General features: G+C 35.0%; 4 protein-coding genes across 5 annotated transcripts in view; 3 read left to right on the forward strand and 1 right to left on the reverse strand.

Moving 5' to 3' along the window:
• Positions 1-27,325, forward strand: part of LOC128176129 (FAU ubiquitin-like and ribosomal protein S30) — a 116,872-nt gene that overhangs the window by 26,215 nt on the left and 63,332 nt on the right. The window lies entirely within an intron of this gene.
• LOC128176124 (ADP-dependent glucokinase-like) lies at positions 6,013-10,693 on the forward strand. The gene is made up of 5 exons (XM_052842201.1): positions 6,013-6,210; positions 6,660-6,885; positions 6,990-7,055; positions 7,491-7,907; positions 8,833-10,693. Exons 1-5 carry the CDS (start codon positions 6,047-6,049, stop codon positions 9,388-9,390), a joined length of 1,431 nt encoding a protein of 476 aa, XP_052698161.1. The 5' UTR covers positions 6,013-6,046; the 3' UTR covers positions 9,391-10,693.
• LOC128176122 (uncharacterized) lies at positions 12,439-23,771 on the reverse strand. 2 transcript variants are annotated; one of them, XM_052842198.1, is made up of 10 exons: positions 23,341-23,771; positions 19,319-19,446; positions 16,997-17,184; positions 16,705-16,758; positions 15,170-15,320; positions 14,953-15,068; positions 14,771-14,861; positions 14,062-14,574; positions 13,702-13,913; positions 12,439-13,398 (listed from the first exon to the last, which is right to left on the reverse strand). In XM_052842198.1, exons 1-10 carry the CDS (start codon positions 23,355-23,357, stop codon positions 13,372-13,374), a joined length of 1,497 nt encoding a protein of 498 aa, XP_052698158.1. In that variant the 5' UTR covers positions 23,358-23,771; the 3' UTR covers positions 12,439-13,371. The 2 variants fall into 2 exon arrangements, with proteins under 2 accessions (XP_052698158.1, XP_052698159.1); XM_052842199.1 differs by lacking the exon at positions 23,341-23,771 and adding an exon at positions 20,763-21,011.
• LOC128176119 (uncharacterized) lies at positions 24,217-27,245 on the forward strand. Its single transcript, XM_052842194.1, has one exon. The coding sequence runs from the start codon at positions 24,593-24,595 to the stop codon at positions 26,636-26,638; it is 2,046 nt and encodes a 681-aa protein (XP_052698154.1). The 5' UTR covers positions 24,217-24,592; the 3' UTR covers positions 26,639-27,245.

Genomic DNA, 27,325 nt, shown 5'->3' on the forward strand with positions numbered 1-27,325 from the left:
GATAGTTTACGTTCATTAAGTTCAAAGACAACCGATCTGCATAGAATATTGCGTTCATTTTTGACTCAGAAATTTTTACTCATGAAATAATTTAAAACCGAAAAAAACCATCACGTTCAGATGTCGAACATTTGGAATGTGAATGTCTTACGCTTACCGACTCGCTGCAGTTTTCTCCATATTTTATTGAATTTTTTTTATTGAAAAATACATGTACTAGAACAGTTTAACGCAGGTGCAACTACATTTATTAGTATTTTTTCTCTTGATATTTGAATTGTTTCCGTTTATGAAGAGAGAAAGAAAGAGGGCAGTGGATGGAAAAGACGGAGAGAGGAGAGAGAGAGAGGAAGTGAAAGAAGGAGAGGAGACAAAGATAGAGGGAGAGTGATAGAGATGCAAGAAAACAGCTTAATTTCTTGCTTTAACACGCAAACAACTATATATACACGTATGAACACGCCACGTTTCTAAAGCACTCTCTTTTCTCATAAAGGTTTCCGTATATAGCAGTGGCGTCGGAAGCAAATTGAAAGTGGGGGGGGGGGGGGGGGGCTAAACTAATCCTCTGAAATCTTGACAAGGAAAAAAAAACCAAAAACCTAATCCCCAATTCCCTAAATCATGAAAATCCTAATCCATAGGGTGGGGGGGGGGGGGAGAGACTATAGTTAAAAAAAAATATTTTTACCTACCAAAATCCCCCCCACAAATCTTGAAATTCCTAATCTGTTGGGGGGGGGGGGGGGAGGGGCTATTATACCTGTGACTCCAACATCTCAATATTTCAATGTTTCCATCTTTTCATTGTAAATTTCGCAAAAATTATCTTTCTTGCGAGAAAAAGTGGGGGGGGGGGGCTGAACCCTCTATGATGCTATGTGCCCATTGGTTAGGTCTAACTTAGCAAAAAAAGTGTGGGGGGGGGGGGGGCTCACCCCCCCCCCCCCCCCCTGGTTCCGACGCCCATGTAACCACTGGTATCACCATTTCTGTTGGTTTACAATTTTATAACACGATTTTTTATCCAGTATTTAGAAAAACTTTAAAACAGGATTGGTCTATAGACCATAAGATCGTGGAACACTATTATAGATCGACCCTTGTGATCAGTAAGCTGTTGTAGATTGGGATATTTCAATATCAATGTTCTTGCTAACAATGTTAGTATAACTCATTGGCGGATCCAGGGGGGGGGGGTCCGAAACCCCCTCCCCCTTCTCTGGGACATATGATTTTTTTTTAAAACTTGAAATTCCTATTTAAAGGCAATCTTTCCCATCTATAATATAATTACTGTAATTATCTCAAAGAAATGCTTTTAAAATTGCTTCTTTAAAGAATGTCTTACAACATACTGTAATTTACATGTATTTCCTATTTAAAGGCAATCTTTCCCATCTATAATATAATTACTGTAATTATCTCAAAGAAATGCTTTTAAAATTGCTTCTTTAAAGAATGTCTTACAACATACTGTAATTTACATGTATTTCTTATATGAAAAAAAAAAACCTAATGATTTTTTTTATCGACAAAAAGTACTCCCCTTCATCATCCAGTGTTCATTCCATCAGTAAACATGTGGGAAATAAAAAAAAAAAATACATAAACGTAAGCAGTATCGCTAAAAACACAGATTAAAATAACAACTACAATGTATTTTCTGCTCTATTTCTTTAAAAAAAAAAATCGATCATAGTTCATACAGTTTTGAACTGACAAGCCATCAAGTAAAACGACGTTCAAGTACGAGTACATGCATTCGTTTTACTTTTAAAAGCTGCATTCAAATGTATTTTTTAGTTTATTAATTGAAGTAATTATAATAGAAAAGTTTTACTTCGTTTCATACGAAAAATATCTAAGAATTTTTCTTTGGCCTTGTAAATGATTTTCACTCATTCTTTTTATGAGTTGATCTACTCGGGGGGAGGTGGGTAGGGTTACCCCCCCCCCCCCCCCTCGGTAAAACTCAAATTTCTTACGGAAGTGGGGGTGATGGAGTCCCCACCTCCCTTGGAAAATAATTTTTTTTTACATACTAGTAGAATCACCAAAAATTTGCCTCGACAACCCCCCCCCCCCTCGGGACAAACCTAAATACTACCCCCCCCCCCCCCCCCCCTGAAAAAAAATATACTTGATGCACACGTTTCGTGTTACGTTTTAATATCATTGAAATCTAATTGTTGTGTCTTTATTCGTCTACTTGGTAAAGTTAAATGAAATATGAAATATTGTTTGAAAATACCAGATTATCAATTTTTGCGTTAGGCGAAAAGTTGTGATATTGATTAATAGTATCCCTCTTTACAACACAGACAGTTTTATTTAATTCTTATTCTATGATCATGTACACAGTTGACTGAAGAAAAAAAATAATGAAAAAATCATATCAGGCAATAATATAGGTATCGACAAGCGTAAAAGCGTACACATGTATATTCCTTGGGCGTTTCGTATCTATAGACGTGTTGATAAATCTTACCCTGTATTTCTATCATAAAAAGCTTCAGTGACAGGCGTAATAATCAAAATATTAAATTCTGATAGAAAACAAAACTTTGTCAAAGTTAAAAGGGATGACATACATATTATATCATACTCGTATCACCCGACTTCATATAATATGATGAATCAATAGCAGCAATAAGTAAAGTTATGAACATAATTATAAGGCAAAATGTTAAGTCTATATAATTATATTCATAAATTATTTTATACAAATAAAAATGACATAAATTAAATGGCAAGCGTGCATATTAAATCGACAGTCGTAAGATTTCTACATAAGAGGTCTCCCTTTATTTTTAAGCCATTTGCAATTTTTTTCCTTTTTATCTATGCTTGCTATTTAGTACAGTAAAATAAAATACTAACGTAAGAAAAATATCAAATCATCTTCAGGTAAACGGTAGGCGTATGGATTCCGCCTATATTTACCCATAGTTTTTTCTCATGTTGTGTTAATTAAAAAATGTGGTAAATTTTTAATTAATCTGATCATTTATCAAGTTAGAAAACATAAAATATAAATAAAAAAATTAAAATCATCCACCGGGTAAGCGGCAGGCGTGTTCTCTTCTCGGCGGGCGTATGCATTCTGCGTAAGAGTTATCTACTATCCCGATTTTCACTAATTTTGTGTTAATTGATGAATTTAAAGTCAAGTTTTTATTTCTATTATCGTTTATTAAGCTAAGTAAACTAAAATATCAAAGAAATAATTAAAATAATCCATCACATAAACGGCAGGCGTATACATTTTCTTGGCAGGCGTATGATTTCTTCGTAAGAGCTACCAGCTTACCCGATTTTTACTTATTTTGTGTTAATTAATTAATATAAAATCAACTTTTGATTTCTATTATCATCTATTTAGTAAAAAGAAATAAAATATCAAAGAAAAAAGTAAAATAATCCATCAAATAAACGGCAGGCGTCTAGATTTCCTCGGCAGGCGTATGAATTCTACGTAAGAGTTATCTATCTTTACCAACATTGAACATTTTTGCTAATTTTGTGCTAAATAATCAATATAAAGTCAACTTTTTGTTATTATGATACTTAATTTAGTTAAGTTAAATAAAATATCAAAGAAAATATTAAAATAATCCATCAGGTAAACGGCAGGCGTGTGGTTTTCTCTCGGCAGGCGTGTTTTCCCCGGCAGGCGTCGGCAGGCGTGTTTTAGTATGACCCAACAAACGCTCAGAATAAACGCTTGTCTCTGTCACTCAGTGTCAGTGAAAACGTTATTTTATCTGACACATCTACCCAGTGACAAACCTATGGGGCTTCCTGAGCTAAACACAAGTTTATGTAAATATAGGTACTCGCTTTGTGGTCGGTAACTTCGCCAGAATTTCCTCAGAAAGTGAGGTAAAAGTTGCCCTGTATTCTGATTTCACGATCGTGAAAGTTAACCCCTAATGCAATAAAATGATAATTATCTAATTCAAAAGACATTTTCATAGCCTTAGTTAACCCCTTTTGTGATTAATAACTAGCGACTGTCTTATTTTTAGAGGTTAGGCTATAAATAAGGTTGATGCAACCACATAGGTGCCTAGCTACTTGTGCACTGAAAATTACAACCGATGTTTATAACTTTAGATGCTGATATTATAATTGGTTGGTAACTTGTGATTATAGTTAACAACTTTGCCAAGTTAATGCTAAAATAATCATAAAACCGTTTGTCTACAGTTGTCTTTAAAGTTAAACAGATCCAACTATATGACGGTTGTAATTGGGTCAAAGGGTTGGACTAATTAAATACCTCCAAAATACACTGAAACACATAGACTGGTTTTATTTGTCATTTAGCCAACACAATTTCGAAACATTTCATCTACAAAATGTATGAATACACCTAATAAATTAAATTTAAAAAATTGGATAAGATTTTAATTTTTTAGGAGTTATTTTTATATTTAATTGACTTGCTTCTAATCCAATTTAAATTAAGGTTGAATCTGTGTATACAAATATTATCTTTAGTATTATGCCATTGTCAAAGAATGGAAGTCCACCTAATTTCTCAAACTTCTCCCTATCTTTCTGTGAGGGAAAATTTCAGAAGTGAAGTCTCCATAAACTAAATCTGCCCATGTTGGTCCCTGTTAACACTACCACTGAAATTTCTGTTATCTTCAGAAATTGAAGCCTCTGTGATATTGCCTAGTAGCAGGAACAAAGGACAATTCTATTGTTTGAAATTTTTTTGATGACTTATTTACTTTTCCTTGATTTCTGTACTCAAGGCAATGAAGATTAATAAGAATGCTTTATTTGATAAATTTTTATATGGCAAATTCAGCTAGTGAAATGCCATTAGAAGTCCCCTATTTCAGTTCAGACTAGTGTAATTACTGTGGAGGGGAAAGATGGGCTGCAAAATGAAGCAGGGTCACACACCATTTGCCATTGTTTGTTCATCTGCAAAAACTTAACCTTTGAAAAGGAAACAGAGACAGTTTAAACTAAAAAGAACAAATTAAAAGAAATATTTAAACTTAGCCAATGTATCAGCTTGATGAATAAATCATAAAATATGGGTTACCGTCACTGTAAATTTTGTCCTTTACAAAAAAAAAAAAAAGAAAACCTGCCTGCCTCATCAAAATTTCAAAATTTTGGCCCGAGAAACTAATGATTAATTTTTTTTGGCCTAAAGTTTACAATGTCCCATCCACTACTACTTTTCGTGTTATTTTACCTCCCGTCTGTAACTGCAATTTCACTGTGTAAAGTCAGCACAACAGTCATAGCCGCAGGTTTCGCATTTTACTTCTGATTCTCATGCACCTAACCAATCGCAACTTCTCGGGCCTTTCCGGCAAGCTCGGAAAAACACCTCGAATGTATTACCTAGGCGTCCATGACAACCCCCCTTTTTATAAAACTTAATATAAATGTAACACATTTTACGATCTGTTGAGATGTGAGCTATACTTCATTAAAGTAAACTATATACACTAAAATATAACAACAGAAGCGACATACAAGACTGTCTAGCCGATACTTATTTTAATGGGAAGCGACTCCATTTTGTATAAAATTCTAACATCCGGTGATGTTAATACATTCGAGGTGTTTTTCCGAGCTCGCCGGAAAGGCCCGAGAAGTTGCGATTGTCACCTAACATAAGGGGCCTACATATCGCATATCTATTTCAACAACAGACACCCCTCTAACTAATGATAATCATTAAATAATCATTTCATGAATTTTAGCAACACTCAAAAGCCTTCAAATACAGCAACTCTCAATTTTACAAAAATATTGACCGGGTACTTTATTCGAAACTGTCCCTTGCTACCTATGCATGCGCGCAATGATTTGGTGTTTAGTTATCGAAGAAAATAATGTGTTGAAAGCCTTCTGTGTAATATAATATTTAGCTGTAAAATATTGAATTTATTTAAGAGTATTCATTTCAAGTCAATTCTATCCGAAATGTTCTTTATCATATAGAACTATTTTCTTGCCCCATTACTTCCCGTGATGAGTTCCACGGCACTCGGAAAAACGAATAACCATGATTGTTAAATCTTTATTTGTTCTTATAATCTCTATTGTTATTGGTTATGTTCTTTACAAAAAGCAGCTGATAAATGACAACGAAATTGAACAAGAAATCATAGCATCTTGGTCAGAAAGTATTGTTTTGCCAAAGAAACAGTTCAGGAAGTTACTCGTAGGGTAAGGTGACACGTATATTGTCACACATGTATACACAATTACACGTGTTAACATTTTTGCACATCCAACTGATTCAAAACAGTCACATGGACTTATGAAGCTACGCACGATAGCATCAGTATAACTATTTCTGTGCATGTATTGCAGGCACTTGCTACTGTAATAAAAATCCATTGTATAGTATTAAAAAAAAAACCCAGTAAAAACGCAAAGTATCTAAGTACTCCAAATATACTGTAGAGCACACCTCTTCAGTTAGCCGCAATCACTTTCGCAGTGGGGAAGTCTTACCACGAATCTTTTCTATGATATTCCTTACACAGTTGTATATCACATGTGGCATGTTTGCATAGATTTATTCACTTCTATCTACATATATAAAAAAAAAACGACATCCAAACAGACTTGTAAAGTCATTCGATAAAGTCTTTGATTTCTCTTTATTTCAGGATAAACTCCAATGTAGATCTCATTGTACCTGGTGTCGAGTTACTTTTAAAGTTAAACATCACTCCTGGCAATGATTTCAACCATGATCAACTCTATACACTGGACCATCTGCAGGAGACCTTCTCTCATTTCTTCAGGAAGGGTTCTGCAGCAGAAAGAGCATTCATGGATGATAAACTGTTCAGAAAAATTGTGTCAGAGGCAGAAAAATTATCTAACCCCAAAGTATGCTAATGGAAATAGCCTGCTGAAATTTAATATCAGTGTACAAGTTTCCAAATAATAATTTTAATATATATTTCTTTATGTGATTTTTTTTTTCATTTCAGTTTTACATAGGTGGCAATGCAGCGTTAATTGGAAATAAAATTGCTCAAGTGTTCCCCAAAGTAGAAGTATGTAGATTTTTAAAATTAGATGTATTAAGCAATTTATTTAAAAAATAAAATTAAAATGAATTGCAAGAACAGTTTAACATGCACACAATAATGAAGATTACATGGTGACTGCAAATTTTGAATTATTATTGTGAAATGTTACTCATTTTTAAAGTTTAATGTGCAACCATTCATGATATACATGTAGATATTGATGTTAATTCAATTATAATATAATTCATGAAATTTTAACATAATTTTTCAATGTTTATCAGCAAAACAATACATTAAATATCTGTTGGGGTTTTTTTTTTAGAGATGTCTGTTAAATTTGCTAACATTTTCATTGGAAATTTAAGGAATTGAAGGTTGTGATTAGATTGCTGTGTAGAGCTGTATTGGATTGCTTTTTGATACTATTTTACGGTATATTTGATGCATTATGTTTAACAGCTCCATTTAGTTGGCCCAGTAGGACCAAAGCTACAAGAACTGCTCCCATCCTCCATAACTGTTCCAAAGATCAGCCACATAGAGAATGATGAGGTTCACCTTATCATGGAATACCAGGTAGAGGAAGTGTGGGGCTCCCACAGGGCTCCAGTGGCCACCCGATTCATTACAAGCTACGATGAATCAAACTCCAAGGCAACACTGATAGAGGCCTTCTTCCAGTACATCCAAAACTACCACCCAGACCTGATCATACTCTCAGGGCTTCATCTGTTAGAGGGACAGCCATCAGAGTTTTTCAGTCAGAAGCTTTCATTGATTCAAGCTGAACTGGCCAAAGTCCCAAATGCTATTCCTGTGCATCTAGAGCTGGCAAGCATGGTTAATAAGAAGTTTGTCAAAGAGATTGCTGACAATGTAAGTTGACTGGTGTTTTATCTTGGGTTAGTTATTTCTTTAAACTAAAATTAGTTAATATGTTAATATGGCAATTTCATCTATCTTTCATTTCGCTGACTAAGCATATATAATGGCTTTAAAGCGTCGATGCACAAATATTTCATACAAATAAACATCAATATGAATATAAATATAAACATTGAATGCTTATTTTTGGATGTCGTAGGTCCTATTACACAACAGGCCATGCAGACAAATAATCATACCGCACTAACGAGTAATATTCAATTTGTCTGCACAGCCTGATGTGTTATAGGACTGGCGACATCCGAAAATATATAAGCATTCAATGCTTAAAAAATACACATTAATTATTCAAGTACACATGTACAAGTAAAACATCAATTTTTATGTACAGTCCTGGTGTTTTGTATACTTGCCACAAAACTTGGGTGGGATGAGAGGAAATAATGTATATAAGGCATAAAGAGCCTTCTAATAAGTGAAATGCGTGCTTGTTATGAATACCTGTTCTACAGGTTGTAGGTATAAATAGTAACCAATAGCTGTGGCTTTAAAGATACTACCAAAATACAGAAAATTTGTTGTTGTACCCATGATAATTTAAGGTTACTGGTCAGGAACCAATTTTTTGCCATGTACATATAGCAGTATCAGCTTGTTCTCTCCCTTGCAATAAAAGGTCACAAGTTAGCAGTGACAAAACTTGTACTTGACGAAAAATGGTCTTAGACTTTTAGGTCACAAGTATTCGTTTTAATTTTTTTTCAGGATTAGAAATTTACCCCATTATATTACACATGATACAAGTAGATATCAACATTTGTGTATAGTGTGCCAATACCATGTTAGAAAGGTGTCTGCTCAGTAAAAGAATTCTCCTGTGTTGAATTGAATGCATGTCTGTATTTTTCTTTTTCAGATTGTTTCAAAAGTTTCTTCCCTTGGTTTAAATGAACAAGAACTTACTTTTTTGTCCCATGCTGCGAAAGGCCCACATAGTGAATATTTTGACACCATTCAAGGCCAGCCAGAAATTCATAAAATCAGTGATATTATCTTATGGGTTTTAAGAACTTATGGTCATTCAAAAGAGAACCCCTCTTACAAGTTAACAAGGGTTCATTTCCATTGTTTAACTTACCATATAATTGGTATCCACCCCTCGGCCTGGGGCAACAATCCATCTGCAGTGGGAGCTGGAACAAGAGTTGCAGGGATCCAGGCCTGTGATGTGGAGTCTCCAGATCCGGATCTAGTGACACTCAAATTTCCCGAGAAATTCAAACTGTTCAGTGGCGACAAAGAGAGATCCCTGAATGAAAGTAAACCTATAATAACCTGGAAAAAGGAAGGGTTCCATTTTGCTCTAAGTCCAGTGTTAGTATGCAAACAGCCCCTGAAGACTGTGGGCCTGGGAGACTCTATATCAGCCACAGGATTAATGTTCTCAGAATTTGTGTCCAATGTCAACAGCTGATGTTCTTATTGTGTAGACACAACTAAAAATTAAGGGATGTAGTGCTGCTTGTATAATTTATGGTGAAAGTAAAATGAGGGATTATTTAAAAAGGATTTTTAAAAAGAAATTAATGATGCATTCAAAGGTGCTATTACATGTTGGAAGTTCAATAATTTTTTTTTTGGGGGGGGGGGGGGGTGGTCATCCAAACTTAGACCAATCCAATTGTGTTGATTTCCCATCCATATTGTTAGTCAAGGTTTGACACCTGGATTGAATTGGTTTGATTAAATGGAAGTAACCTCTTGAATATTTATAAGTAGTTGAAGTGAACTGTATATCCCAAGGTATTAGGACCAAACTCTTGTTAATTTTTTGCTTAAAATTTAGCAATCTTTAAATGATAGTGATCAACTGATGAATGATTGAAATTGAGAGCCATAGAAGATGCCTTGAAGACTTTAAACATATTAGACTTATTATGATAGAGAAGTAAATTTAGTTCCATAGTTCATGTGAATCAGTAAGCATGTGTTGTTGGGTTACCATATAGTGGGATTTTAGCTTGAAGTACATGTATTAGGTGATAGCAATTACAAAGCATTTACCAATTTACAGCTGTTACCTGTCTCTACAATAAGAAGGTTTTTTAAGTACATACATTTGTTAGAATGTGAATTTTTTTTAATTGGAAGTTATCTGTAAGCATTGATGATTTTGAAACCAAAGACAGCTGAAATCTTTGGAATGTTGCTAAGATCTCATGAGTTGTATGACATTAAGTTGTTGTATGTGTATTGTTTACCATGTCAAGTATTAATGTACACTTGTATTTCATTGACTTTCAAACAGAACAAACGAAGGATGCGTAGTTCATTTTTGTGGTTCACTTTTGTTGAAATGCTATGCACAATCTGTAAATGTTTTTGGTTGTCGATTTTTTTTATGTACAAAAATATCAGGTACCTATGTGTGTGTTGAATATATATCTCAATTTACTTTAAGATCTCCTTATGAAAGTTCGAAAACATTGAGTGTATATACAAAGATGTGAGTGTGAGGACCAATGTATTTTCTCTCGGATTTCCATGAACATGTATTTGTAATTGTTCAAAAACATTGTACATCCTAAAAAACACAGTTAAAGTGAAGTGTCAGGGACAAAGGAATTTGATTTGTCATACACTAATTTGTATCTGATCAGGTTTATATCATTTGCAATTTTGGACAAAATGAATGAAACTGAGTTCGCTCTAAGCGTAAACTCATTAGTTATAAGCATGTTTGTTATACGAGTACATGTAATTGTGTTTTACTAGAATTCTCTTTGTCTCTTTTAACCTCAGGTTCTTGTTGCTAGGTAGCATCATCCTTTATCTTCATCAAAATTTTATACTTTGTTTGTTGTCAGGACTACACATTTGGGATGGGGGGGGGGGGGGAATTTGTATTTCTTTACTGTTCACTGTGTACTTTCCAAGATGGTACACACTGAAGCACAAACACGATTCATTTACAAGTTTACAACAATCCAATCCACGAACATCTAATGTGATCATTCCTATGCATTTACTAATATTTTTAATTATTGTGTGTGCATATTGTAGCAGTTTGGATCATAATCCTTAAAAAATTTATCATTGCTGAGCAATTGTCGGTGATCAATTTACAAGTATGTTGATATTAATGTACACAAAAGGTGGCTGCTTTGAATGAAGAAAATAAATGAATTAAATGAAATGTTTTGAATTCCTTCTTTAAGATTTAATTTAAATCTGACAGTAAGTTTCACATCGTTAGAAGATAATTGCGAAATTATTTTAAATTTAAAAAATTAAATTATTTTATATTAAAAAATTACAAGTAATGCTTTCTAGCTTTAAGCTTTCATAGTGTATTTATGATTTGCGATTAGAGATGTATTTATGTTGTACCTACTCTGTGATAGATAAGAGTATTCTAGTTAAGGAGGATGTGCGGCCATCTTGTACATTTGAGGATCGGAATGTAAAAAAAATTTTGAACTGGCTTTTTTCTGACCAAAACTGTTGTCAAAAGATAAAAAAAACCCAACAATATGAAGTTTTAAATGTTGTTTTGTATGCAAATTACGCATACAAGAAGAGAACAATGCATTTTTAATCGCTTAGAACTGCGCAGCTACAGACTTAAATGCAGCATTTAAAAATCTGAAAAAAAGAAAAGGAGGTCATTAATGTCTACTGTACAACCATTTGGTGAGGGAAGAAAACTTTTTCTCAAAATAGGGTACCCTAATCAGAAACCATCAGTCGGCACGAGATGTTTTTATTTGTCTCAGTCTGTAGAGGGTACGGGTAATAAAAAATGGCCTTTATACACATGTATTTTTCAATGAAAATAAAACCTAAACATCAAATAATAAAAGTGGGATAGTCAGGGTAGATTAGATTAGGGTTTAGCCTTCAATATGAAGCTTAAAATGCAAAAATGAGACTCCGACATGTCAATCAAAGAGTAATGATACTCAGGTGACCGTCAAGGCCTGTAGGCCTCTTGTTTATCTTCTAACAACCTGTCAGTTTTGGACAGAAACAAACCATTTCATGAAATATTTACATTACGATCCTCCAATGTACAAGATTGCTGCATATCCCCCTAAACCGGTAATGACTGGAATTCCAGTAGATAGATAGCCAACGCCGATGTCAACGATGTCTATGCAAGACCACCAAAGTTATCCCATCTGGTGTAATTGGTGATCCCTTCTAATAAGTTTCTGGCAGTTTAAGGTTAAACTTAATATATCCTTTATAAGTAATGAGGCATAAAAGTTTTATGAAAAATTTAAAGCGAAAACCAATATTTCAAACATTTCGTATTGATCCTACATAAAGATGTGGATTGATACTAGGATCATGCTTCATGCGTGACGTTTTCTACAATGGAGGGCTTATTGTTACGTCCCCCAGACACCACTACAAGCCTTCAGGTTCAGTCTTGCAATAATGTAGAAACATATGCACCTGAAGTTTGCAATTAGGATCTTTTTTAAAAATAGCAAAAAACAAACCACCAGACAATTAATTACATAACATTTTTTATTGTGACAAATCGGAAACAAAATATTTTGCTATAACAAATGTAACTAACCATAAAAATGATGATATTCAATAAGTTTTAATAGTCTCTACAATATACAACAATACAAAAATATGAAAGCACATATAGAATTAGACATCTATATACTGAACTCCAGCCGTATGGGTCCTGAGTGGAACCGTCTATAGAAGGTGGGGTCATCACGTAGGTTATAACATCAATTCATACTAATTCATATATATAATGAAACACATCAATGGGTACAACTTGGAAGGATAACATGTTTCAATGGAAGAATATAATGAAAAAAAATGGACCAAAACAAAAGATGTATTGCTATTCAATGTAAAATCACAGTAACTTGAAAATTAATATTACATGTAAATCTAATTATAGAGCACCGCTAAACGACCTGCATTCCAGCTTTGCTAATTATCCGTGGTCACAGCTCTCTCTCCAACAAATGGAAATACATACAAGTTGTAACGAAAAATATTATCACAGAGAAATATATATATATATAACATTGGACCATACTTTCACTTTTAATTATCATATGATGTATGGTAAGAAAATGCCGGTAATTAGACATATGAACGAAAGATTGATCAACAAAGACAAGCCACGGTAAGTTATAAGATGGGTGTATTTAGGGCTTGTTTGATACATACATGAATTTTATTACATAGCAATCTTGGGTATCCATGAGATTTTTTTTTCTTTATCATGAAAAAAAGAATCATTTGGTGCTCTGCGAAAATATGCTAATATATGGTTAAAATTTCTATTCAGATCAAATCTTACGATTTAAAGAAACAATTGTATTTAGTTTTGAATGAGGTTGTTTATGAATAAGATTCGCGCTTTGTTGGTCCCTGGTCCAGCAGGTTAAAGATGCATTCTGATTGGATAAAACATCTAAAGGTCAGTCAGTGGAATGCCCTCCTGAAAAAAAATCAGATGACGCAAATAAAGAGACATAAACTGCTTATTAAAGTAATTTACTGTGTTAGAAAAACAAACAGCGATTTGTAAAATCATATTCAAGTAAAAATAATTTTGATTCATTGTTTTAATTATTTATCTTTCTTTTTTTTTTTGGGGGGGGGGGGCGTCAATTCGATGAAAAGTGATAGGCCTAGTGCCCGGTGCGGCTACGATAAAGACCCCTCAAACATCAATAGCCAAAATGTGCTTAATATCAGCAAGAAATCAATTTCATCAAGCAAGATATTACAGAATCCTTACAGCACTGCGATATGTTCTCGTCCCTTCGTATTCGGCCATGACCTCCAGATTTCTCATTCTGACTTCTTCATTGAAATCCTGTCGGGTTGAAAAATGAGCCCGACTATCGCGGGCGGTGAACGAGGCCCGGGTCTTCTCCCCAATGCTGAAAGCTTTGTTCTCCCTCCCGGCAAAAGAGGCCCGGACGTGGTTATTGGACTTTCCGTAGCTTCCTGTGAAAAAAGGGAAAAATTATTTTTGCATATGGTCGCTATTGAAATTATTTTGGAAAAATGCACTGATATGTAGTGACAAACAAATGTACATATATCGTCAGTTTATTCTGTGAATGGCCAATGATGACTAATACATATAGCTTACTTCTAATTAACTGCGCTTCGTCGTCGTCCGTCTCTACAGAATGGGCGGACTGTGCAGAATCTCTAAATGCGGTTGCGACACCATTGGACTGATTGTCACGAATGATTTTGTCCAGCTGGAACACAATGTCGGCTGCTTTACTGTCGATTGGACTCCCCCCGCCCCCGTCATACATCCCTGTAGTGTTCATATAGGTGGTTTCGTGCGCGTTCGAGTAGATCACTTCCGGGTGTTCTGCTTCTTTTTTCGGAGAAGTATTGCGAGAGCTCCCTGATTTTTGTTTGAGACTTTTATTGTGAATTTGCTCTCGCTTTGAGTTTATTTCACTGAGAAGAGAACTATATTGCACACTACTTTGCCTTGAGGCTAATTCCTTTGAATCGTTTTCTTTGGTTTCTGTAATAATATCCGCTTGTTTGGGAATGGTATTTGATGACGTCATGGAGTCCACCTCATCAAGATGAGTGGTATGAAATCCGTTTGGTAAGGTTCCATTGCTTATCTGGGGAGTACCTTAAAAATGGACATATGTTTAAGTAGTTAGTAAGAGTTTCGACATTAGACTTTCTTATAGGTGGTGGTCATATGTGTCTACGATGAAAAATCAAATGAAAATCAAGATTAGAATTCGAATCGTGCGACTTTGTCTAGAAAAATAGACAACCATTTCTTTTAGGATACTTAGTATTCCAAAATAAACCAAACTTACTCTGATCGCTAATGGATTGAGATGAAATATTTTCATTGGAGAAACTCATGGATATTGATGAAAGCCGGTTTTGCAATTCAAATAACTCTCTCTGAAAAACAAAAAAGGTTCATTTGTCTATCAAAATTTCCTTATATACATGTATCAAATAAAGCCTGCTGTTTTATGGCGGTAAGTCTCACCTGCTGTCTTTTCAGTTTTGTCGTCAGTTCTCTGGAATGTTCCTCTGATTTGGATTTCGCTTTCCTCAGATAATGCATCTCGTTCTCCAGCCGCTCGGCATATCTTCGTTTACGAACTACAGTAAATTCAATTAACAACCACGTACTAAGTATCAACTAAATGAAATAAAAATAGCTTCATATAAATTAACAATGTTAGAAATCTAAGATATCTTACCACTACAGGCTCTTGGAATTCGACAAAAACGTAGGACGATTAAGTAGGTGGCTGCCTCCACCGCCTCATCATAACAAAGGACCTCGTCCCAGAAGATGGTGAACAGGAGCTCCATAGCGCAGACCATCAGCACCACCAGGCCATCAAACACCTGCAAACGACAGTCCTAACTATGTAATTTGGTTTCTTCAAAATTAGGAATAACAAAACTGATGTCTCGTTTCATTTTGATTGCAAAGTGGCTATTTTTTTTATACTAAACGTCTTTAAAAACGGAATACTAGTAATATACATTTTGACTTCTTTAATACGTAGTAGTGTCATGTTGTAAATTTTGAATTTACTGGGTTGGTGTAAATACAAAATTTACAACAGTTGACATGTTGTAAATTTTGTATTTATTAGACATTAGACTATTGGCATATACTCTTCATATATATTTTTCAAAAATTGCAAACGAATGTGCAATACATATGAACTGTTATTCTACAAATACCAGACGGTTGCTCGAGCAAATGACACAATCTATAGATAGTCTTAGTGTTTGTAATCAAGCCAGGGCGATTCTGTGCACTGGTTTACTAGTCCAATACGCAGATCAGTGCAGTCCTTGGGTTCAAAGAAACTATAAACGTCCATATGATCTGTGTAGTGATATTGTATTATTATTTTATGGTCAGTGATTGTGTATGACTGGTAATAAACACCGTCTGACGGCTAGGCCTCGCCCAGTGTGACACCACCATTAATTGCCAGGAACTTACGCATGGGGACACTTTCCATACAGTTCCAATAGCTGGTTGAGCACAGCATGTTTGTGCAGCTAAGAACTGAAAAGTCATCCCCGCTCGCTCCCAGATTGGAAACAGTTTCTAACAGCTTGAACAGTTTTGGACATAAAACTCTCACATTGACTCAAAACAATTGACAGAAACCGCTTGATGATGATGATGATGATGATGATGATGATGATGATTAAGACGACGATAATGATAAAATACATGTAATAATAGATGCTGTTATGGCCATGAAATGCAATGAAAATACGTTATATATTTTATAATTATAACAGAGAACTTACATAAAGCAGAAGTTAGCTTTCTAAGTGAGTGAATTTTTCCCGCAATCAATTATTGAAGTGATAGAACTTGTATTATCGAGAATAAACATACCATATCGATATTTCAAAGTCGTTATTAGCTTTAAATTTGCACGATATTTAGAGAATTTAACAGGTAAAATTCTACGTACGCGGACATGTAGAAAAGTTTACATGATCTCTACAGAAATCCACTATCTTTTTTTTTTTTTATAAAATTGATATCGAAATCCATTGCTACATGTGGTACTTTATAACCACACTGAATGACTTACAACTTTAGGAAATACTTACACGGTAGGTCTAACTTGCATTTTATGAACAAAATCAAACTATGCACTTAACATTAAATTTTGTGTTTGTTCAGCTTTGTTAGTATTTTTTTTTTACAATATTTACTTGTGGAAGTCTTTGACACTTAAATATTTTGACTTACATTTAGAAAATCTTTCCAGCACCCTGGACAACCAGCTACAACTCGTGATACCACCTGTGTGTCAAAATCGGACAGGGTTTTAATCAATTAAGTTTTATCTTCTTTACATTCAAGTCATTTTTATTAATATAAAAAATTAATGCAAAGAAGGAATTGGTTAATTATGAATTATCATTTTTGATCAGTCATTTATCATCATTTGTTTATATGTTATGTGGGGTTTTTTTATTTTACTTTATCCCATTTTTAAATTCTTTTTTTTTTCATTATGCCACAAATTTTCGACACCTACTTCTATAGTGAACACACACGAGATGGTGACACTGGTATAGTGGGCTACACAGTGCGCTATCTCCACAGAACTCTCCACGGAACACTGCTGGCAGCTGCCCCCGGGGTCAGGCTTGTACGTCACGTTAGTGAGGTTCAGGGTGGAGGTGGTCGCCAATGCTGGACTCTCAGTGGGATCTGCATTTGGGTCTAAAACAGTGGACTTTTCGTTATATACAAACATTGCAGAGTAAAAACAAGTAATTTATTGAGAAATTTAGAATATTTTCTTTTTAAGAGATACTACATCGTACATCAACAGATGCAATGATGTCAAAATCGTATTCATAAATGCCATTGGATGAATCAATAAAGAGATATTCGTCATCACTGAATGATGTTCGATAAAATTCGCATATCAAAAATTCGAATATCTATTTTCAGGAAGCACCTGTTATAATTATTGTCAGTTTCAATAAATGTTGAAAGTATCAGGTACGGCAAGTACCGTGCGACATTTACTTTATCTTGGAATATTCATTTTTCCCTGCACATCTTTGAATAATACAAGATTGGTTCTTGGTCGTGTAATAAAATATGTGCATTCTAACGGTGAAAAATTTGTTTTAATCCAGAGACTGATGATTAAAATTACAATGTTTTAAAATTAAAGTTGATTTACTGGAGAATAAAAATATGTTAAGAGTTAGCTGTATTTATTTAGGTCAAAATAATGTTTTATTTTAAGTATTGTTATATGTGCGAAGTCCAATTCAAGTCACTATCAACCGTTTTAAAAGTTATATGTGCAAAATCCAATAGAATCCTCTTTGATCATAATACTTCACAATAATTCCCGTAAATTTATCTCAGTGTCGAAAACCTTTCCATTATTTGTTCGAACCCCCCCCCCCCCCCCCCCTCCCCTCCAAAAAAATCTTAGCATCAAAGAACGTGATGTGCTTTGTTAAGTATTTTTTTTATAATGTGTCATTATTTCCATTGAAATTTCTTTCAAGTTCTCAAAATCTGATTTTCAGCAAAATAGAATCCTCTTTAATGGCTTTTACACGGCTCAAATTTTTGTATAATTGATTTTCTTAATGGAGCCCTTCTTATTCATTGTAAATAATAAATGTGACTTTCTATCCGATTGACTCACTTTGTAATGAGGGCTGGCTTTATGCATATATCTAAACAGTAAAACTCGGTTATAGCGACCTCCTAGGGACCAATGGATTTACCGGGGACTTAATTAAAATGTCGCTTTATCCGAGAATTCGCTATAATCGTGTTTCTACTAAACGAGTTTTACTGTACCTTTAACCTTTAACCTTTACTTGTCCCTTTAACTCTATGTCTACCTTTGATATTATGTATCCATCTACCTTGGATTCTATGTTTATATCTATACCTTGGATTCTGTCTCGATATCAAACTAATTCTATTTACATGTATATTATATATATCTTCCTTTGATTTTATGAATATACATCCATCTATCTTTGATTCATAGTATATATCTGCCTTAGATTATATGTCTATCTATACTTTTGATTCTATGTCTATATCTACCTTTGATTTTTAGAATATATATACCCTTAATTATATCAATATACATACCCTTGATTCTATGTTTGGATGTACCTTTGAATCTCTCCGTATATCTACCTTTGAATCTATCCACATGTGTATATACCTTTGATTCTGTGTCTATATCCACCTCTGATTGTATGTCTCTATCTACCTTCTATTGTATGTACATATACCTTTCTTTGATGCTGTCTACATATCTATACCTTTGATTATGTGTGTATAGTCACCTCTGATTGCATTTCTATATATATTTCAATTGTTTGTACATATATCTACCGTTGATTATTGCTACATATCTATACCTTTGATTCTGTCTACATATCTATACCTTTGATTCTGTCTACAAATCTACACCTTTGATTCTGTCTACATATCTTTACCTTTGATTCTGTCTGCGTATATATACTTTTGATTCTGTCTGCATATCTATACCTTTGATCTTGTCTACATATCTATATATTTGATTCTGTCTACATATCTATATACACACCTTTGATTCTGTCTACATATCTAGTATATATATATATACACCTTTGATTCTGTCTACATATATATACCTTTGATTCTGTCTACATATCTGTCTACATATCTATACCTTTGATTCTGTCTACATATCTAGTTAGTATATACCGGTATATATACACCTTTGATTCTGTCTACATATCAATACATTTGATTCTGTCTACATATCTATACCATTGATTCTGTCTACATATCTATACCATTGATTCTGTCTACATATCTATACCTTTGATTATCCCGAGCCTGATGATGAGTTCTGTTGTGATACACAGCACATCTAGAATGGTCAGCAAGATGACGTAACATTCCATACACAGCCCATTCAGAAGGGAGTGGGCCTCCACACAATTTGTACTACAAACAACAAACATTTACAGTCAAGTAAGTCATTGGAATACTTTTTAACAACTTTACATTGTGTGTACATGTAAATTCTCATCAGCCTCAACATCTTGTGTTGAACAATCATGTATATAGGTAAAACAAGTTTTCAGATGTGTGTAATCTGTGCTTCCTGTAAAGAGCTTCAATCCCCGTTTTGCCTTTGAGGTGAAGAGAAATTATCAGTAAAATCAACAGGCATATTATTGGCTTTTATTCTTGTTCAATCAGAAAATGATTTTTATCAGCGAGTAAATAACTCGTACTTGAATTTTACTCCCAGTCGAAAAATCGATAGTTTGCATTAGGAATGCTTGCATCTCACTTGGATAATGGTCTTAAATGTATACTCTGAACAATCGATATATACCCAGGATTTCAATAAAAGAACGTTCAGTGATATTATAGGAAATTAATGGCTTTTGGCAAGATCACACACTAATTATATATGTACCTAACAAATGACCGAATTCATTCTGATGATATTTGAAATAAATATCGTTATCCATACATTATTTATTGTAAAGTGTCGCTTTGACTTTAATCAGGTTTTCGTTAATGTTGTTTGTCTCTTACATTTAGTTTTCAGGCGCATCGCATCGTTTTTGAAAGTGAAGAGACCAGACTCATGCAAAAAATCTTAACAAGCAATGAAAGAAAAAGGTTAAAGTTACTTTCCAAAACCGTGAAAATCCTAATCCGGGGGGGGGGGGGGTATACCTTTAACTTAATTTTCACTGTTTGTTTCCTTATTTTCAATTCAATTTACATGCTCCCATAAAAGTGGGGGCCAACTCGATGTTAATTCAATTTTTTTTTGAAAATTAAAGAAAAATCTTTGCTGCACGAAAAAAAATGGGGGGGCCAGCCGCCCCCCCCCCCCCCCACGATGCTTCGTGCCTGGTTTTTGACTTCACACAAAAAATAATGATCTGCTGATACAAAGGGTATATGTATATGATGTAACATGTGATACATAATCATGTAACACCAATGCATTGATTGCTGATTAAAAAAAAAATTTAAAAAAGTTTTAAATAAATCGACAACATACAGAACAGCATCACAGTGGTATTAAAATTTGAAATTAAGCTATATTCAAGTCGTCATCTGATTGAAGAATGCAGAAATTAGAAGAATCCACACGATTAAAAAAAACACCGATGTGGAAGGTGGTTAAATTAATTATTGTACGTGTACAATAGTCAATACAGCTAAGAACTAATGCAAAACTTGATAGAAACACGAAATAGATGATGGGAAAGTTGTATATATAAAAAAAAACTTACAATGATTTCATTCTGTTTAACGAACTATAGAAAAGCCCTCTCCATCATTATCACGGTAAATATTGACACAGCGCGAAGTGTTTGAGATACTGTGGCGGGATCATTACTTGACGTTACTTCATAAGGAGGTGCGCTGGCCCCCTATGTTGACAGAGACTGGGTACAGTGTATAAAGTTCGAATTCAAATTAATCGCTCGATCGTTTTCACAAAATAAAAGTACTATATTTGATTGATGTCAGACCTATTCCTCGGAAAAACAAATTTCTTATCAGCTCATTTTTTACAAATCACTTTAACATACTCCAGTTTTAGGATACCTCCATTTTGTGACATACTTTTTTCTCCTCAAAATAAACGTAATTTATATATTTTTTTCACATATCGCAATTAGGTAAAGCGCCCAGTAACTTACTGATCAGGCATTAATTCACAAGGAAAAGTGCAGACTTTACCTTTATTAAAAATCTTCAAACGCATTTTGTTGACAATAAATGTATTCTGCGATTTGAAAATTTTAAAGAGATGTTTTGAATATGCTTTAGTCGTTAACTCCTCTTACAAGTCTTGTCGAAAGAGAAAAACAATGTTTCACTTAAAATATGCCCGACAAAATTCGTTTTCAATGGATTTTTTTTATGACAATCCATCTATGCTTGGGTCTAGAAATTTCTTTTTTTGGGGGGGGGGGGGGGTCCGAGGAATAATTTTGTTTGACTGGAGGAGTTCGAGACCTATTTTGGTCATTTTTCTATGTGAATATAATAAGTTTGAACTTTCCAGGCGAACCCCCGACCCTACTCCAGATCCGCGCTTACCATCCATATTTACCATCCATATTTATAAGTACATAAAGAATTTGATTTTTAAGTTGGCTAGAAGTCTATAATGTACATATGCCCTTTCTTATGGTCAAAATGAATCTAGAATATATGTATATACTCAAAAATAAATCAAACATGTGACAAACAAGATGTTAGGATAAAAGCGTGAAGAACTCTTCGGACGAGCCAAAACCTTTTAACACTTTGTATGTACTTAACACTTCATGCATCAACAACTCATTAAGGATATTTTATTTGATTTTACAACATGTACATATGATAAATGGCAGATAATCAGAATAGGGTTAAAGTAACCCGTGGGCAAACGAAAATAATCTTGTAAACGACTTAATTCAAAGCAGGTTTCAAGATCAACCGGCATTCCGGGATCAGAATTATCATAGCTCCATCTGTCCTTTGAATCTTAGCTCCGGAATCTTTCTACCTTTTAAATCTTCATTAATTTTACGATATACATTAATTTTTGTACAAGTAGATTTCTTTTTCTGATCCCCGATACAGAGGTGCTCAATAAACAGACAATTGAAAATTTAAAATGCTGCTGACCTCTAGTTTTGCACAAAATCAGGCTTCTGAATTGTTCAAACTCTAGATTACAGTTTCCAAATTAATGCAATGCAGTTTAATGCTAGGTTTATGACTTCTGGGCATTTTACACAATATACACTTAAGATATCCTTCATATGTAGGTGAATTTAAGCGGACATTGTGTAATTAATAACATGATATAAATATGAACCATGTCTCTGAAATTCTAACTGACAAAACAAAGATTACGAATATTAGTTTTTAGGAATTTTAATAACATCTTTTTTTGGCGTTTTGTGTTTATAGTGCTTTTTGGTTTGTTTTTTCTAACAAGTACTAAATGTTTTGCAATTCAAAACTCAAACTGTAAAAAAGATCTTTGTAACCAAAGTAACAGAACTGATGCTTCATCATTGGGCTGATACAAGTTTTTAAAAAAAAATCGTACTTTGTGACACATACGTATCAGTCATCTCGGTCTATGTATCGAAAGAGAAATCTTTTGAACACATCGCGGTAAGAAGAAATAACGTTATATATGGTAGCATTGTTCCTGCGATGGGAAAACTTAGCTCCTGGGCACCGGTAGAATCAATGAGCTGGAATGTCATTCCCGCGACGGACGAGAGTTGTGTTTGACAGGTGGGCCTGAGTGGGGCAGGTACACGCTCGTAAAAACTCAGATGTAATTGTCTTCATGATTATGACTGTGTGCAATAATACAACCCCCAAAACAGGAATATAAAGAACATAGGTGAAATGTTACGCTAAAAAATTGTTTCTTTTTTTTTTTTTTTTTTTTGGTCTTATGTCCCCAAATTTACAATGTAGGATAACGTACAATCAAGTTCTTGTCAATCTCAACTTATTTCCATTTACGTAGTGGTGCTAAATTGGTACATTAACACTTGTTCGACATCTTAAAAAATTTCCTGCTACACGCAGGCTTCTAAAGAAACCAGTTTGTACGACATTAACGAACCGCTGCGTCAGCTGACTTGAAGCAAGCAGTAAATGTAGTGATGTTTAGTCAGAATCCACGTGAATGGGCGTCGATAATCTTTTAACACTGTTTAACTCTTCTACCTCATTCATTTGCGCGTACAAATATGTGAGATGAGTTATCATCAAACCGCATCGCGGTAAATTATTTACAGCTGTCAATGGATTTTTGAAAAACAATATGAAATTTAAAATATTTCTTACCTGTCGTCCCTTCCCATTTTCCTTTCACTCCTGATATAAACACCTATTATTGAACACAAGTTGACCCATGACCTATGATAATCAATTTGACATGGGTTGTTTACAAGACCCCAGTCCAATCAAGCGATTGTTATCGATAAAATCCGTTACGCGCTCTTGTTCCGAAATGTCCCCGCATATCTCAGGTAAACGTGTAAACTGGCCCTGGTCATCGATTGCGACATGCAATCAAACCTGAATCCCAATCGATGCAAATTCCAGTCAAACTTTGCTGCGATTGGTCTGCCTGTGCAGCTGTGACTGTCATTCTCCTCAGGTGAGAGAGAATGTCGCCGATTTTAAGTTGCGTCCCTTCTAATGTTTAAAAAGTCGTCTGCTGACAATCGAGAATGATCCCGACTTTCTTTCCCCTTTTCCTTTTTGTAATACCGAATAGTAATAAGAGCTTGGCTTGTAATAATTTTACATTTTCGAATAAACACTAAAATGAACGGCATACAGTAGGACCGGATACAAATGTCTTAGCAGGAGGCAGCGGATATACTCATTTGTACTTCATTTGTACTTACACCTCCAAAGGTAGAGTTCTTATGACGTCAACAAAATTAATTACACCACGCTCTAGTTTTATGAATGTTTTGTTGTTGCGGTTTCACCGAAATTATTTTCATTCAAACATGAATTCTACATGTAGATTTTGTAATTAAAGGGTCAGCTACAACCCCCACCGGCACACACAAATAATTTAAATAAATTGTTTTTAAGTTTTGACTGCAAAAGTGAAACCTTTATTTTGTTGCACATGTGCAATACTTTGAATCAATGTACGGATTTATGTTAACATATACAAAATAATATCCGATAAAGAAGTTTATTCTGCCGTTCAATGCACACTAAAGAAAAACGAAAATTAAATCTCTGGTCATTGTAGTCTTCGGTGTTTTGATTAAATCTAAAGCGAATTAAAAAATACCAACGTTCATATTGTTTTAACTTTCGCTAGGATCGCCTCAAAAATTGGGTTTTTTTTAAGTGTGCGCCATATTCTGCACTAAATCATTGCCCATGGACACACAATGTTTCCAAAACTGCTGAATACTTGCTGGGAAATTAAACGCAGGAAAACAGTTTGGGGTGCTGGGGGGATATTGGACCAGACGGAGAACATGGTGGACCAATAGCAAGCCCGCCAAGACGAGCCGAAAGAGTCAAAGAAAAGACGGAAGTTCGACAAGAGTGTCCATACTGAGGAATGGAAAATCCTGTGTCGGAAACGTCTTCAGAGAAAATTGAGTCAACGGTAACACGTGGATTAAACGACAGTGTGACCAAATGCTCCATTTGTTTGGACAAATTCCGAACACCCAAGAGTTTGGCGTGCTTACACACGTTTTGTCAGACATGTCTTGCTCGGTATATCAAAGAGTTCTTTCAGAGAGAGCAGAGTTTGTCCTGGAGTGGCTTTCCTTGTCCGACTTGTCGCACCACCGCGACACCGACAGATGCCACTGTGGATGTCGCTGTGTGGGCCGACCAGTTCCCCACCAATAACTTCATCCTGAGTGTCATGGACATGGCCAATTTCGAAAAAGCGGAGAAAGTTTGTGAACCATGTGAAAGGCAACACAAGCGCGGTGTAAGAGCTGAGATGTGGTGTAAGCTTTGTAAAGTATGTATGTGCATGGACTGCCTGTCGTTCCACAACGCCATGTTTCTTGATCATCATCCTTTATCGATATCAGAGGCTAAGGAGGAGCCTGCCTTGCTTGCTGGGGGACAGGGACTGTTGTGTTCCCGCCACAAGGAAAATCTCAATTTGTTTTGCAACGACCATCAAGTTCTTGCGTGTTCTTCTTGTATTGCAGTCGATCATCGGCGTTGTCTTCGAGTGATTACAGCAGAGGAATATGCCCACGAATTAAAATCCTCAAAAGAAGCAGAAAGAGTCGTCCAAGAGTTCAATGAATGTTTTTACTGCCTAGAAAATATCATCCAAGAAAATTTGCAACAGAGCGCTCATATTTCTAACCAAAAGCAAGAAATTATAAACACCATTACTGACTGTAGACGACAGATTAACGCCCATCTGGACGAAATTCAGAACCACTTTCTGACTAAACTCAATGATACCCATAAGGAAGAGGCCGATAAAATTGAAATGCAAATTCGAGAAATCAGACAGCTGCAAACTGCTGTTGAGCACTCAAAGAAGATGGTTGAAGCAGTTTTAAGGTATGGTGGAGATTCACAGGTGTTGTCCACGTTCTTGAAAGCAAAGACAACAACAATGGGATATAAACAGAAATCTATCGAAACGTATGAGAAAACGGAAAATGTGGATTATTCTTTCCAACTCAATGCACAAATACGGAAATTACCCTCTTTTATCAGAGACTTTGGCGAAATGAATGTGGTAAGAGCAAAACGGGGAGTTCCCAAGTCCGTTTCCAATATGAAACAAATGTTTGAGAGGAAAGCGACCGAAATCCATAAGTTTTACGTCAGGCTCCCGTCAGATAGTATAGACTGCGTCATCACAAGCGGTCTGTACCTCTCCGACGGTCGGCTCATTATATGCGATTTTCATAATCGCTGCGTCAAAATGTTTTTAGACACAGGGGTCTTCATTACAAAAGTTCTCTTGCAGTCCGAACCGTTTGGTATTTGTAAGGTCGACGATGATAAAGTTGCAGTCACTGAACCTAATAATCGAGAAATCAAAATCATATCAACTACAGATGACAATATGACGGTGATCAGATCCCTAAATCTTGACAAGGTATGTTATGGGATCGAAAAATTCGAAGACGAACTTGTAGTCCTGCTGCCAATGGAGAAGCCTTTCCCTTGCTTATGTACCGTCTCCATGAATGGTACAGTAACGAACATGGTGAAGAAAGACAGTACCGGTCATGCAATGTTTGAACACAAACCCTTTCATCTCGCCGTCAACAATCACACACACGATATCTGTGTCACTCAGAAAACGACAGCAGTCCACGACAAACGTGGACTGGTCCTGGGAGAAAATCTCGACGTGAAATCCGACATACATCACGAAGATATCCGATGGGCACGTGGCATTGAAATCGACTTTCAAGGGAACTTGTACGTATGTGGACAAATGTCGTCGAATGTAGTTCAGTTCAACCCAGACTGTTCCCAGTCACGTGTTATTCTGACGGAATCCTGCGGAATCCAGCATCCGGCAGCCATCGGGTTTAATCGCAGTAAATTTTTCTTGACCGAGGTTGGTGATAACAAAAGAAACTTAGTTAAGATATTTGAGATGGTTTGACATTGTAAGATGATTCTACGATCTCTTTATAATTCTGTCTCTCACATGCATGCATTTTGTACAGGAATAACGTTATAATAACAAATATAAATTTCAACAATGGTCGCTACTTCTAGCCTGTTTGAACCATTGACCCCCCTTTTTAAAAATCTCTTAATTCATTTCTATTTAGTGAGTATAATTACGTACAATATCGCTTAAATATAAGGTCATATAGAAGGAAAAGTCAGCTCTTAAACATAGTCTGTTGTCAGTCCATGCATAATTTTCGTCTGTTATGAAACAGTTCACACAAGGTACTACATCATTTTGGATCATTTTAACAAGACGTTTGACTTTCAGTAGGATGTAACTATCTTTTTCTTGCATCAAAACAAGTTAAAAATGACACTGGTTTCAAGTGAAATATGCACAGATTGAGTAGTCTTGGCTCAAACCCCAGACAAATCTTGTTGATATCAAAGAGCCACGGCTGAGTGGCTAGCAATGAAACAGACAGGCCTACATCACATTGCTTTTTGACACAACTACCCAAAGTCCAAGCTCTTGTTAAAATGGTTCTAACGATGTAAGTCATTTTCATTAAACGTAACTATATGGATGAGGGATAAACTTTGTCAATGCAATGAACATTGCTTAATAATATGTTTGTAATAAGTTCTTTAAATTTAAAAAAAAAAAGAAGGA

Source organism: Crassostrea angulata, chromosome 3, assembly GCF_025612915.1.
Source record: "Crassostrea angulata isolate pt1a10 chromosome 3, ASM2561291v2, whole genome shotgun sequence".
Taxonomy (NCBI): domain Eukaryota; kingdom Metazoa; phylum Mollusca; class Bivalvia; order Ostreida; family Ostreidae; genus Magallana; species Magallana angulata.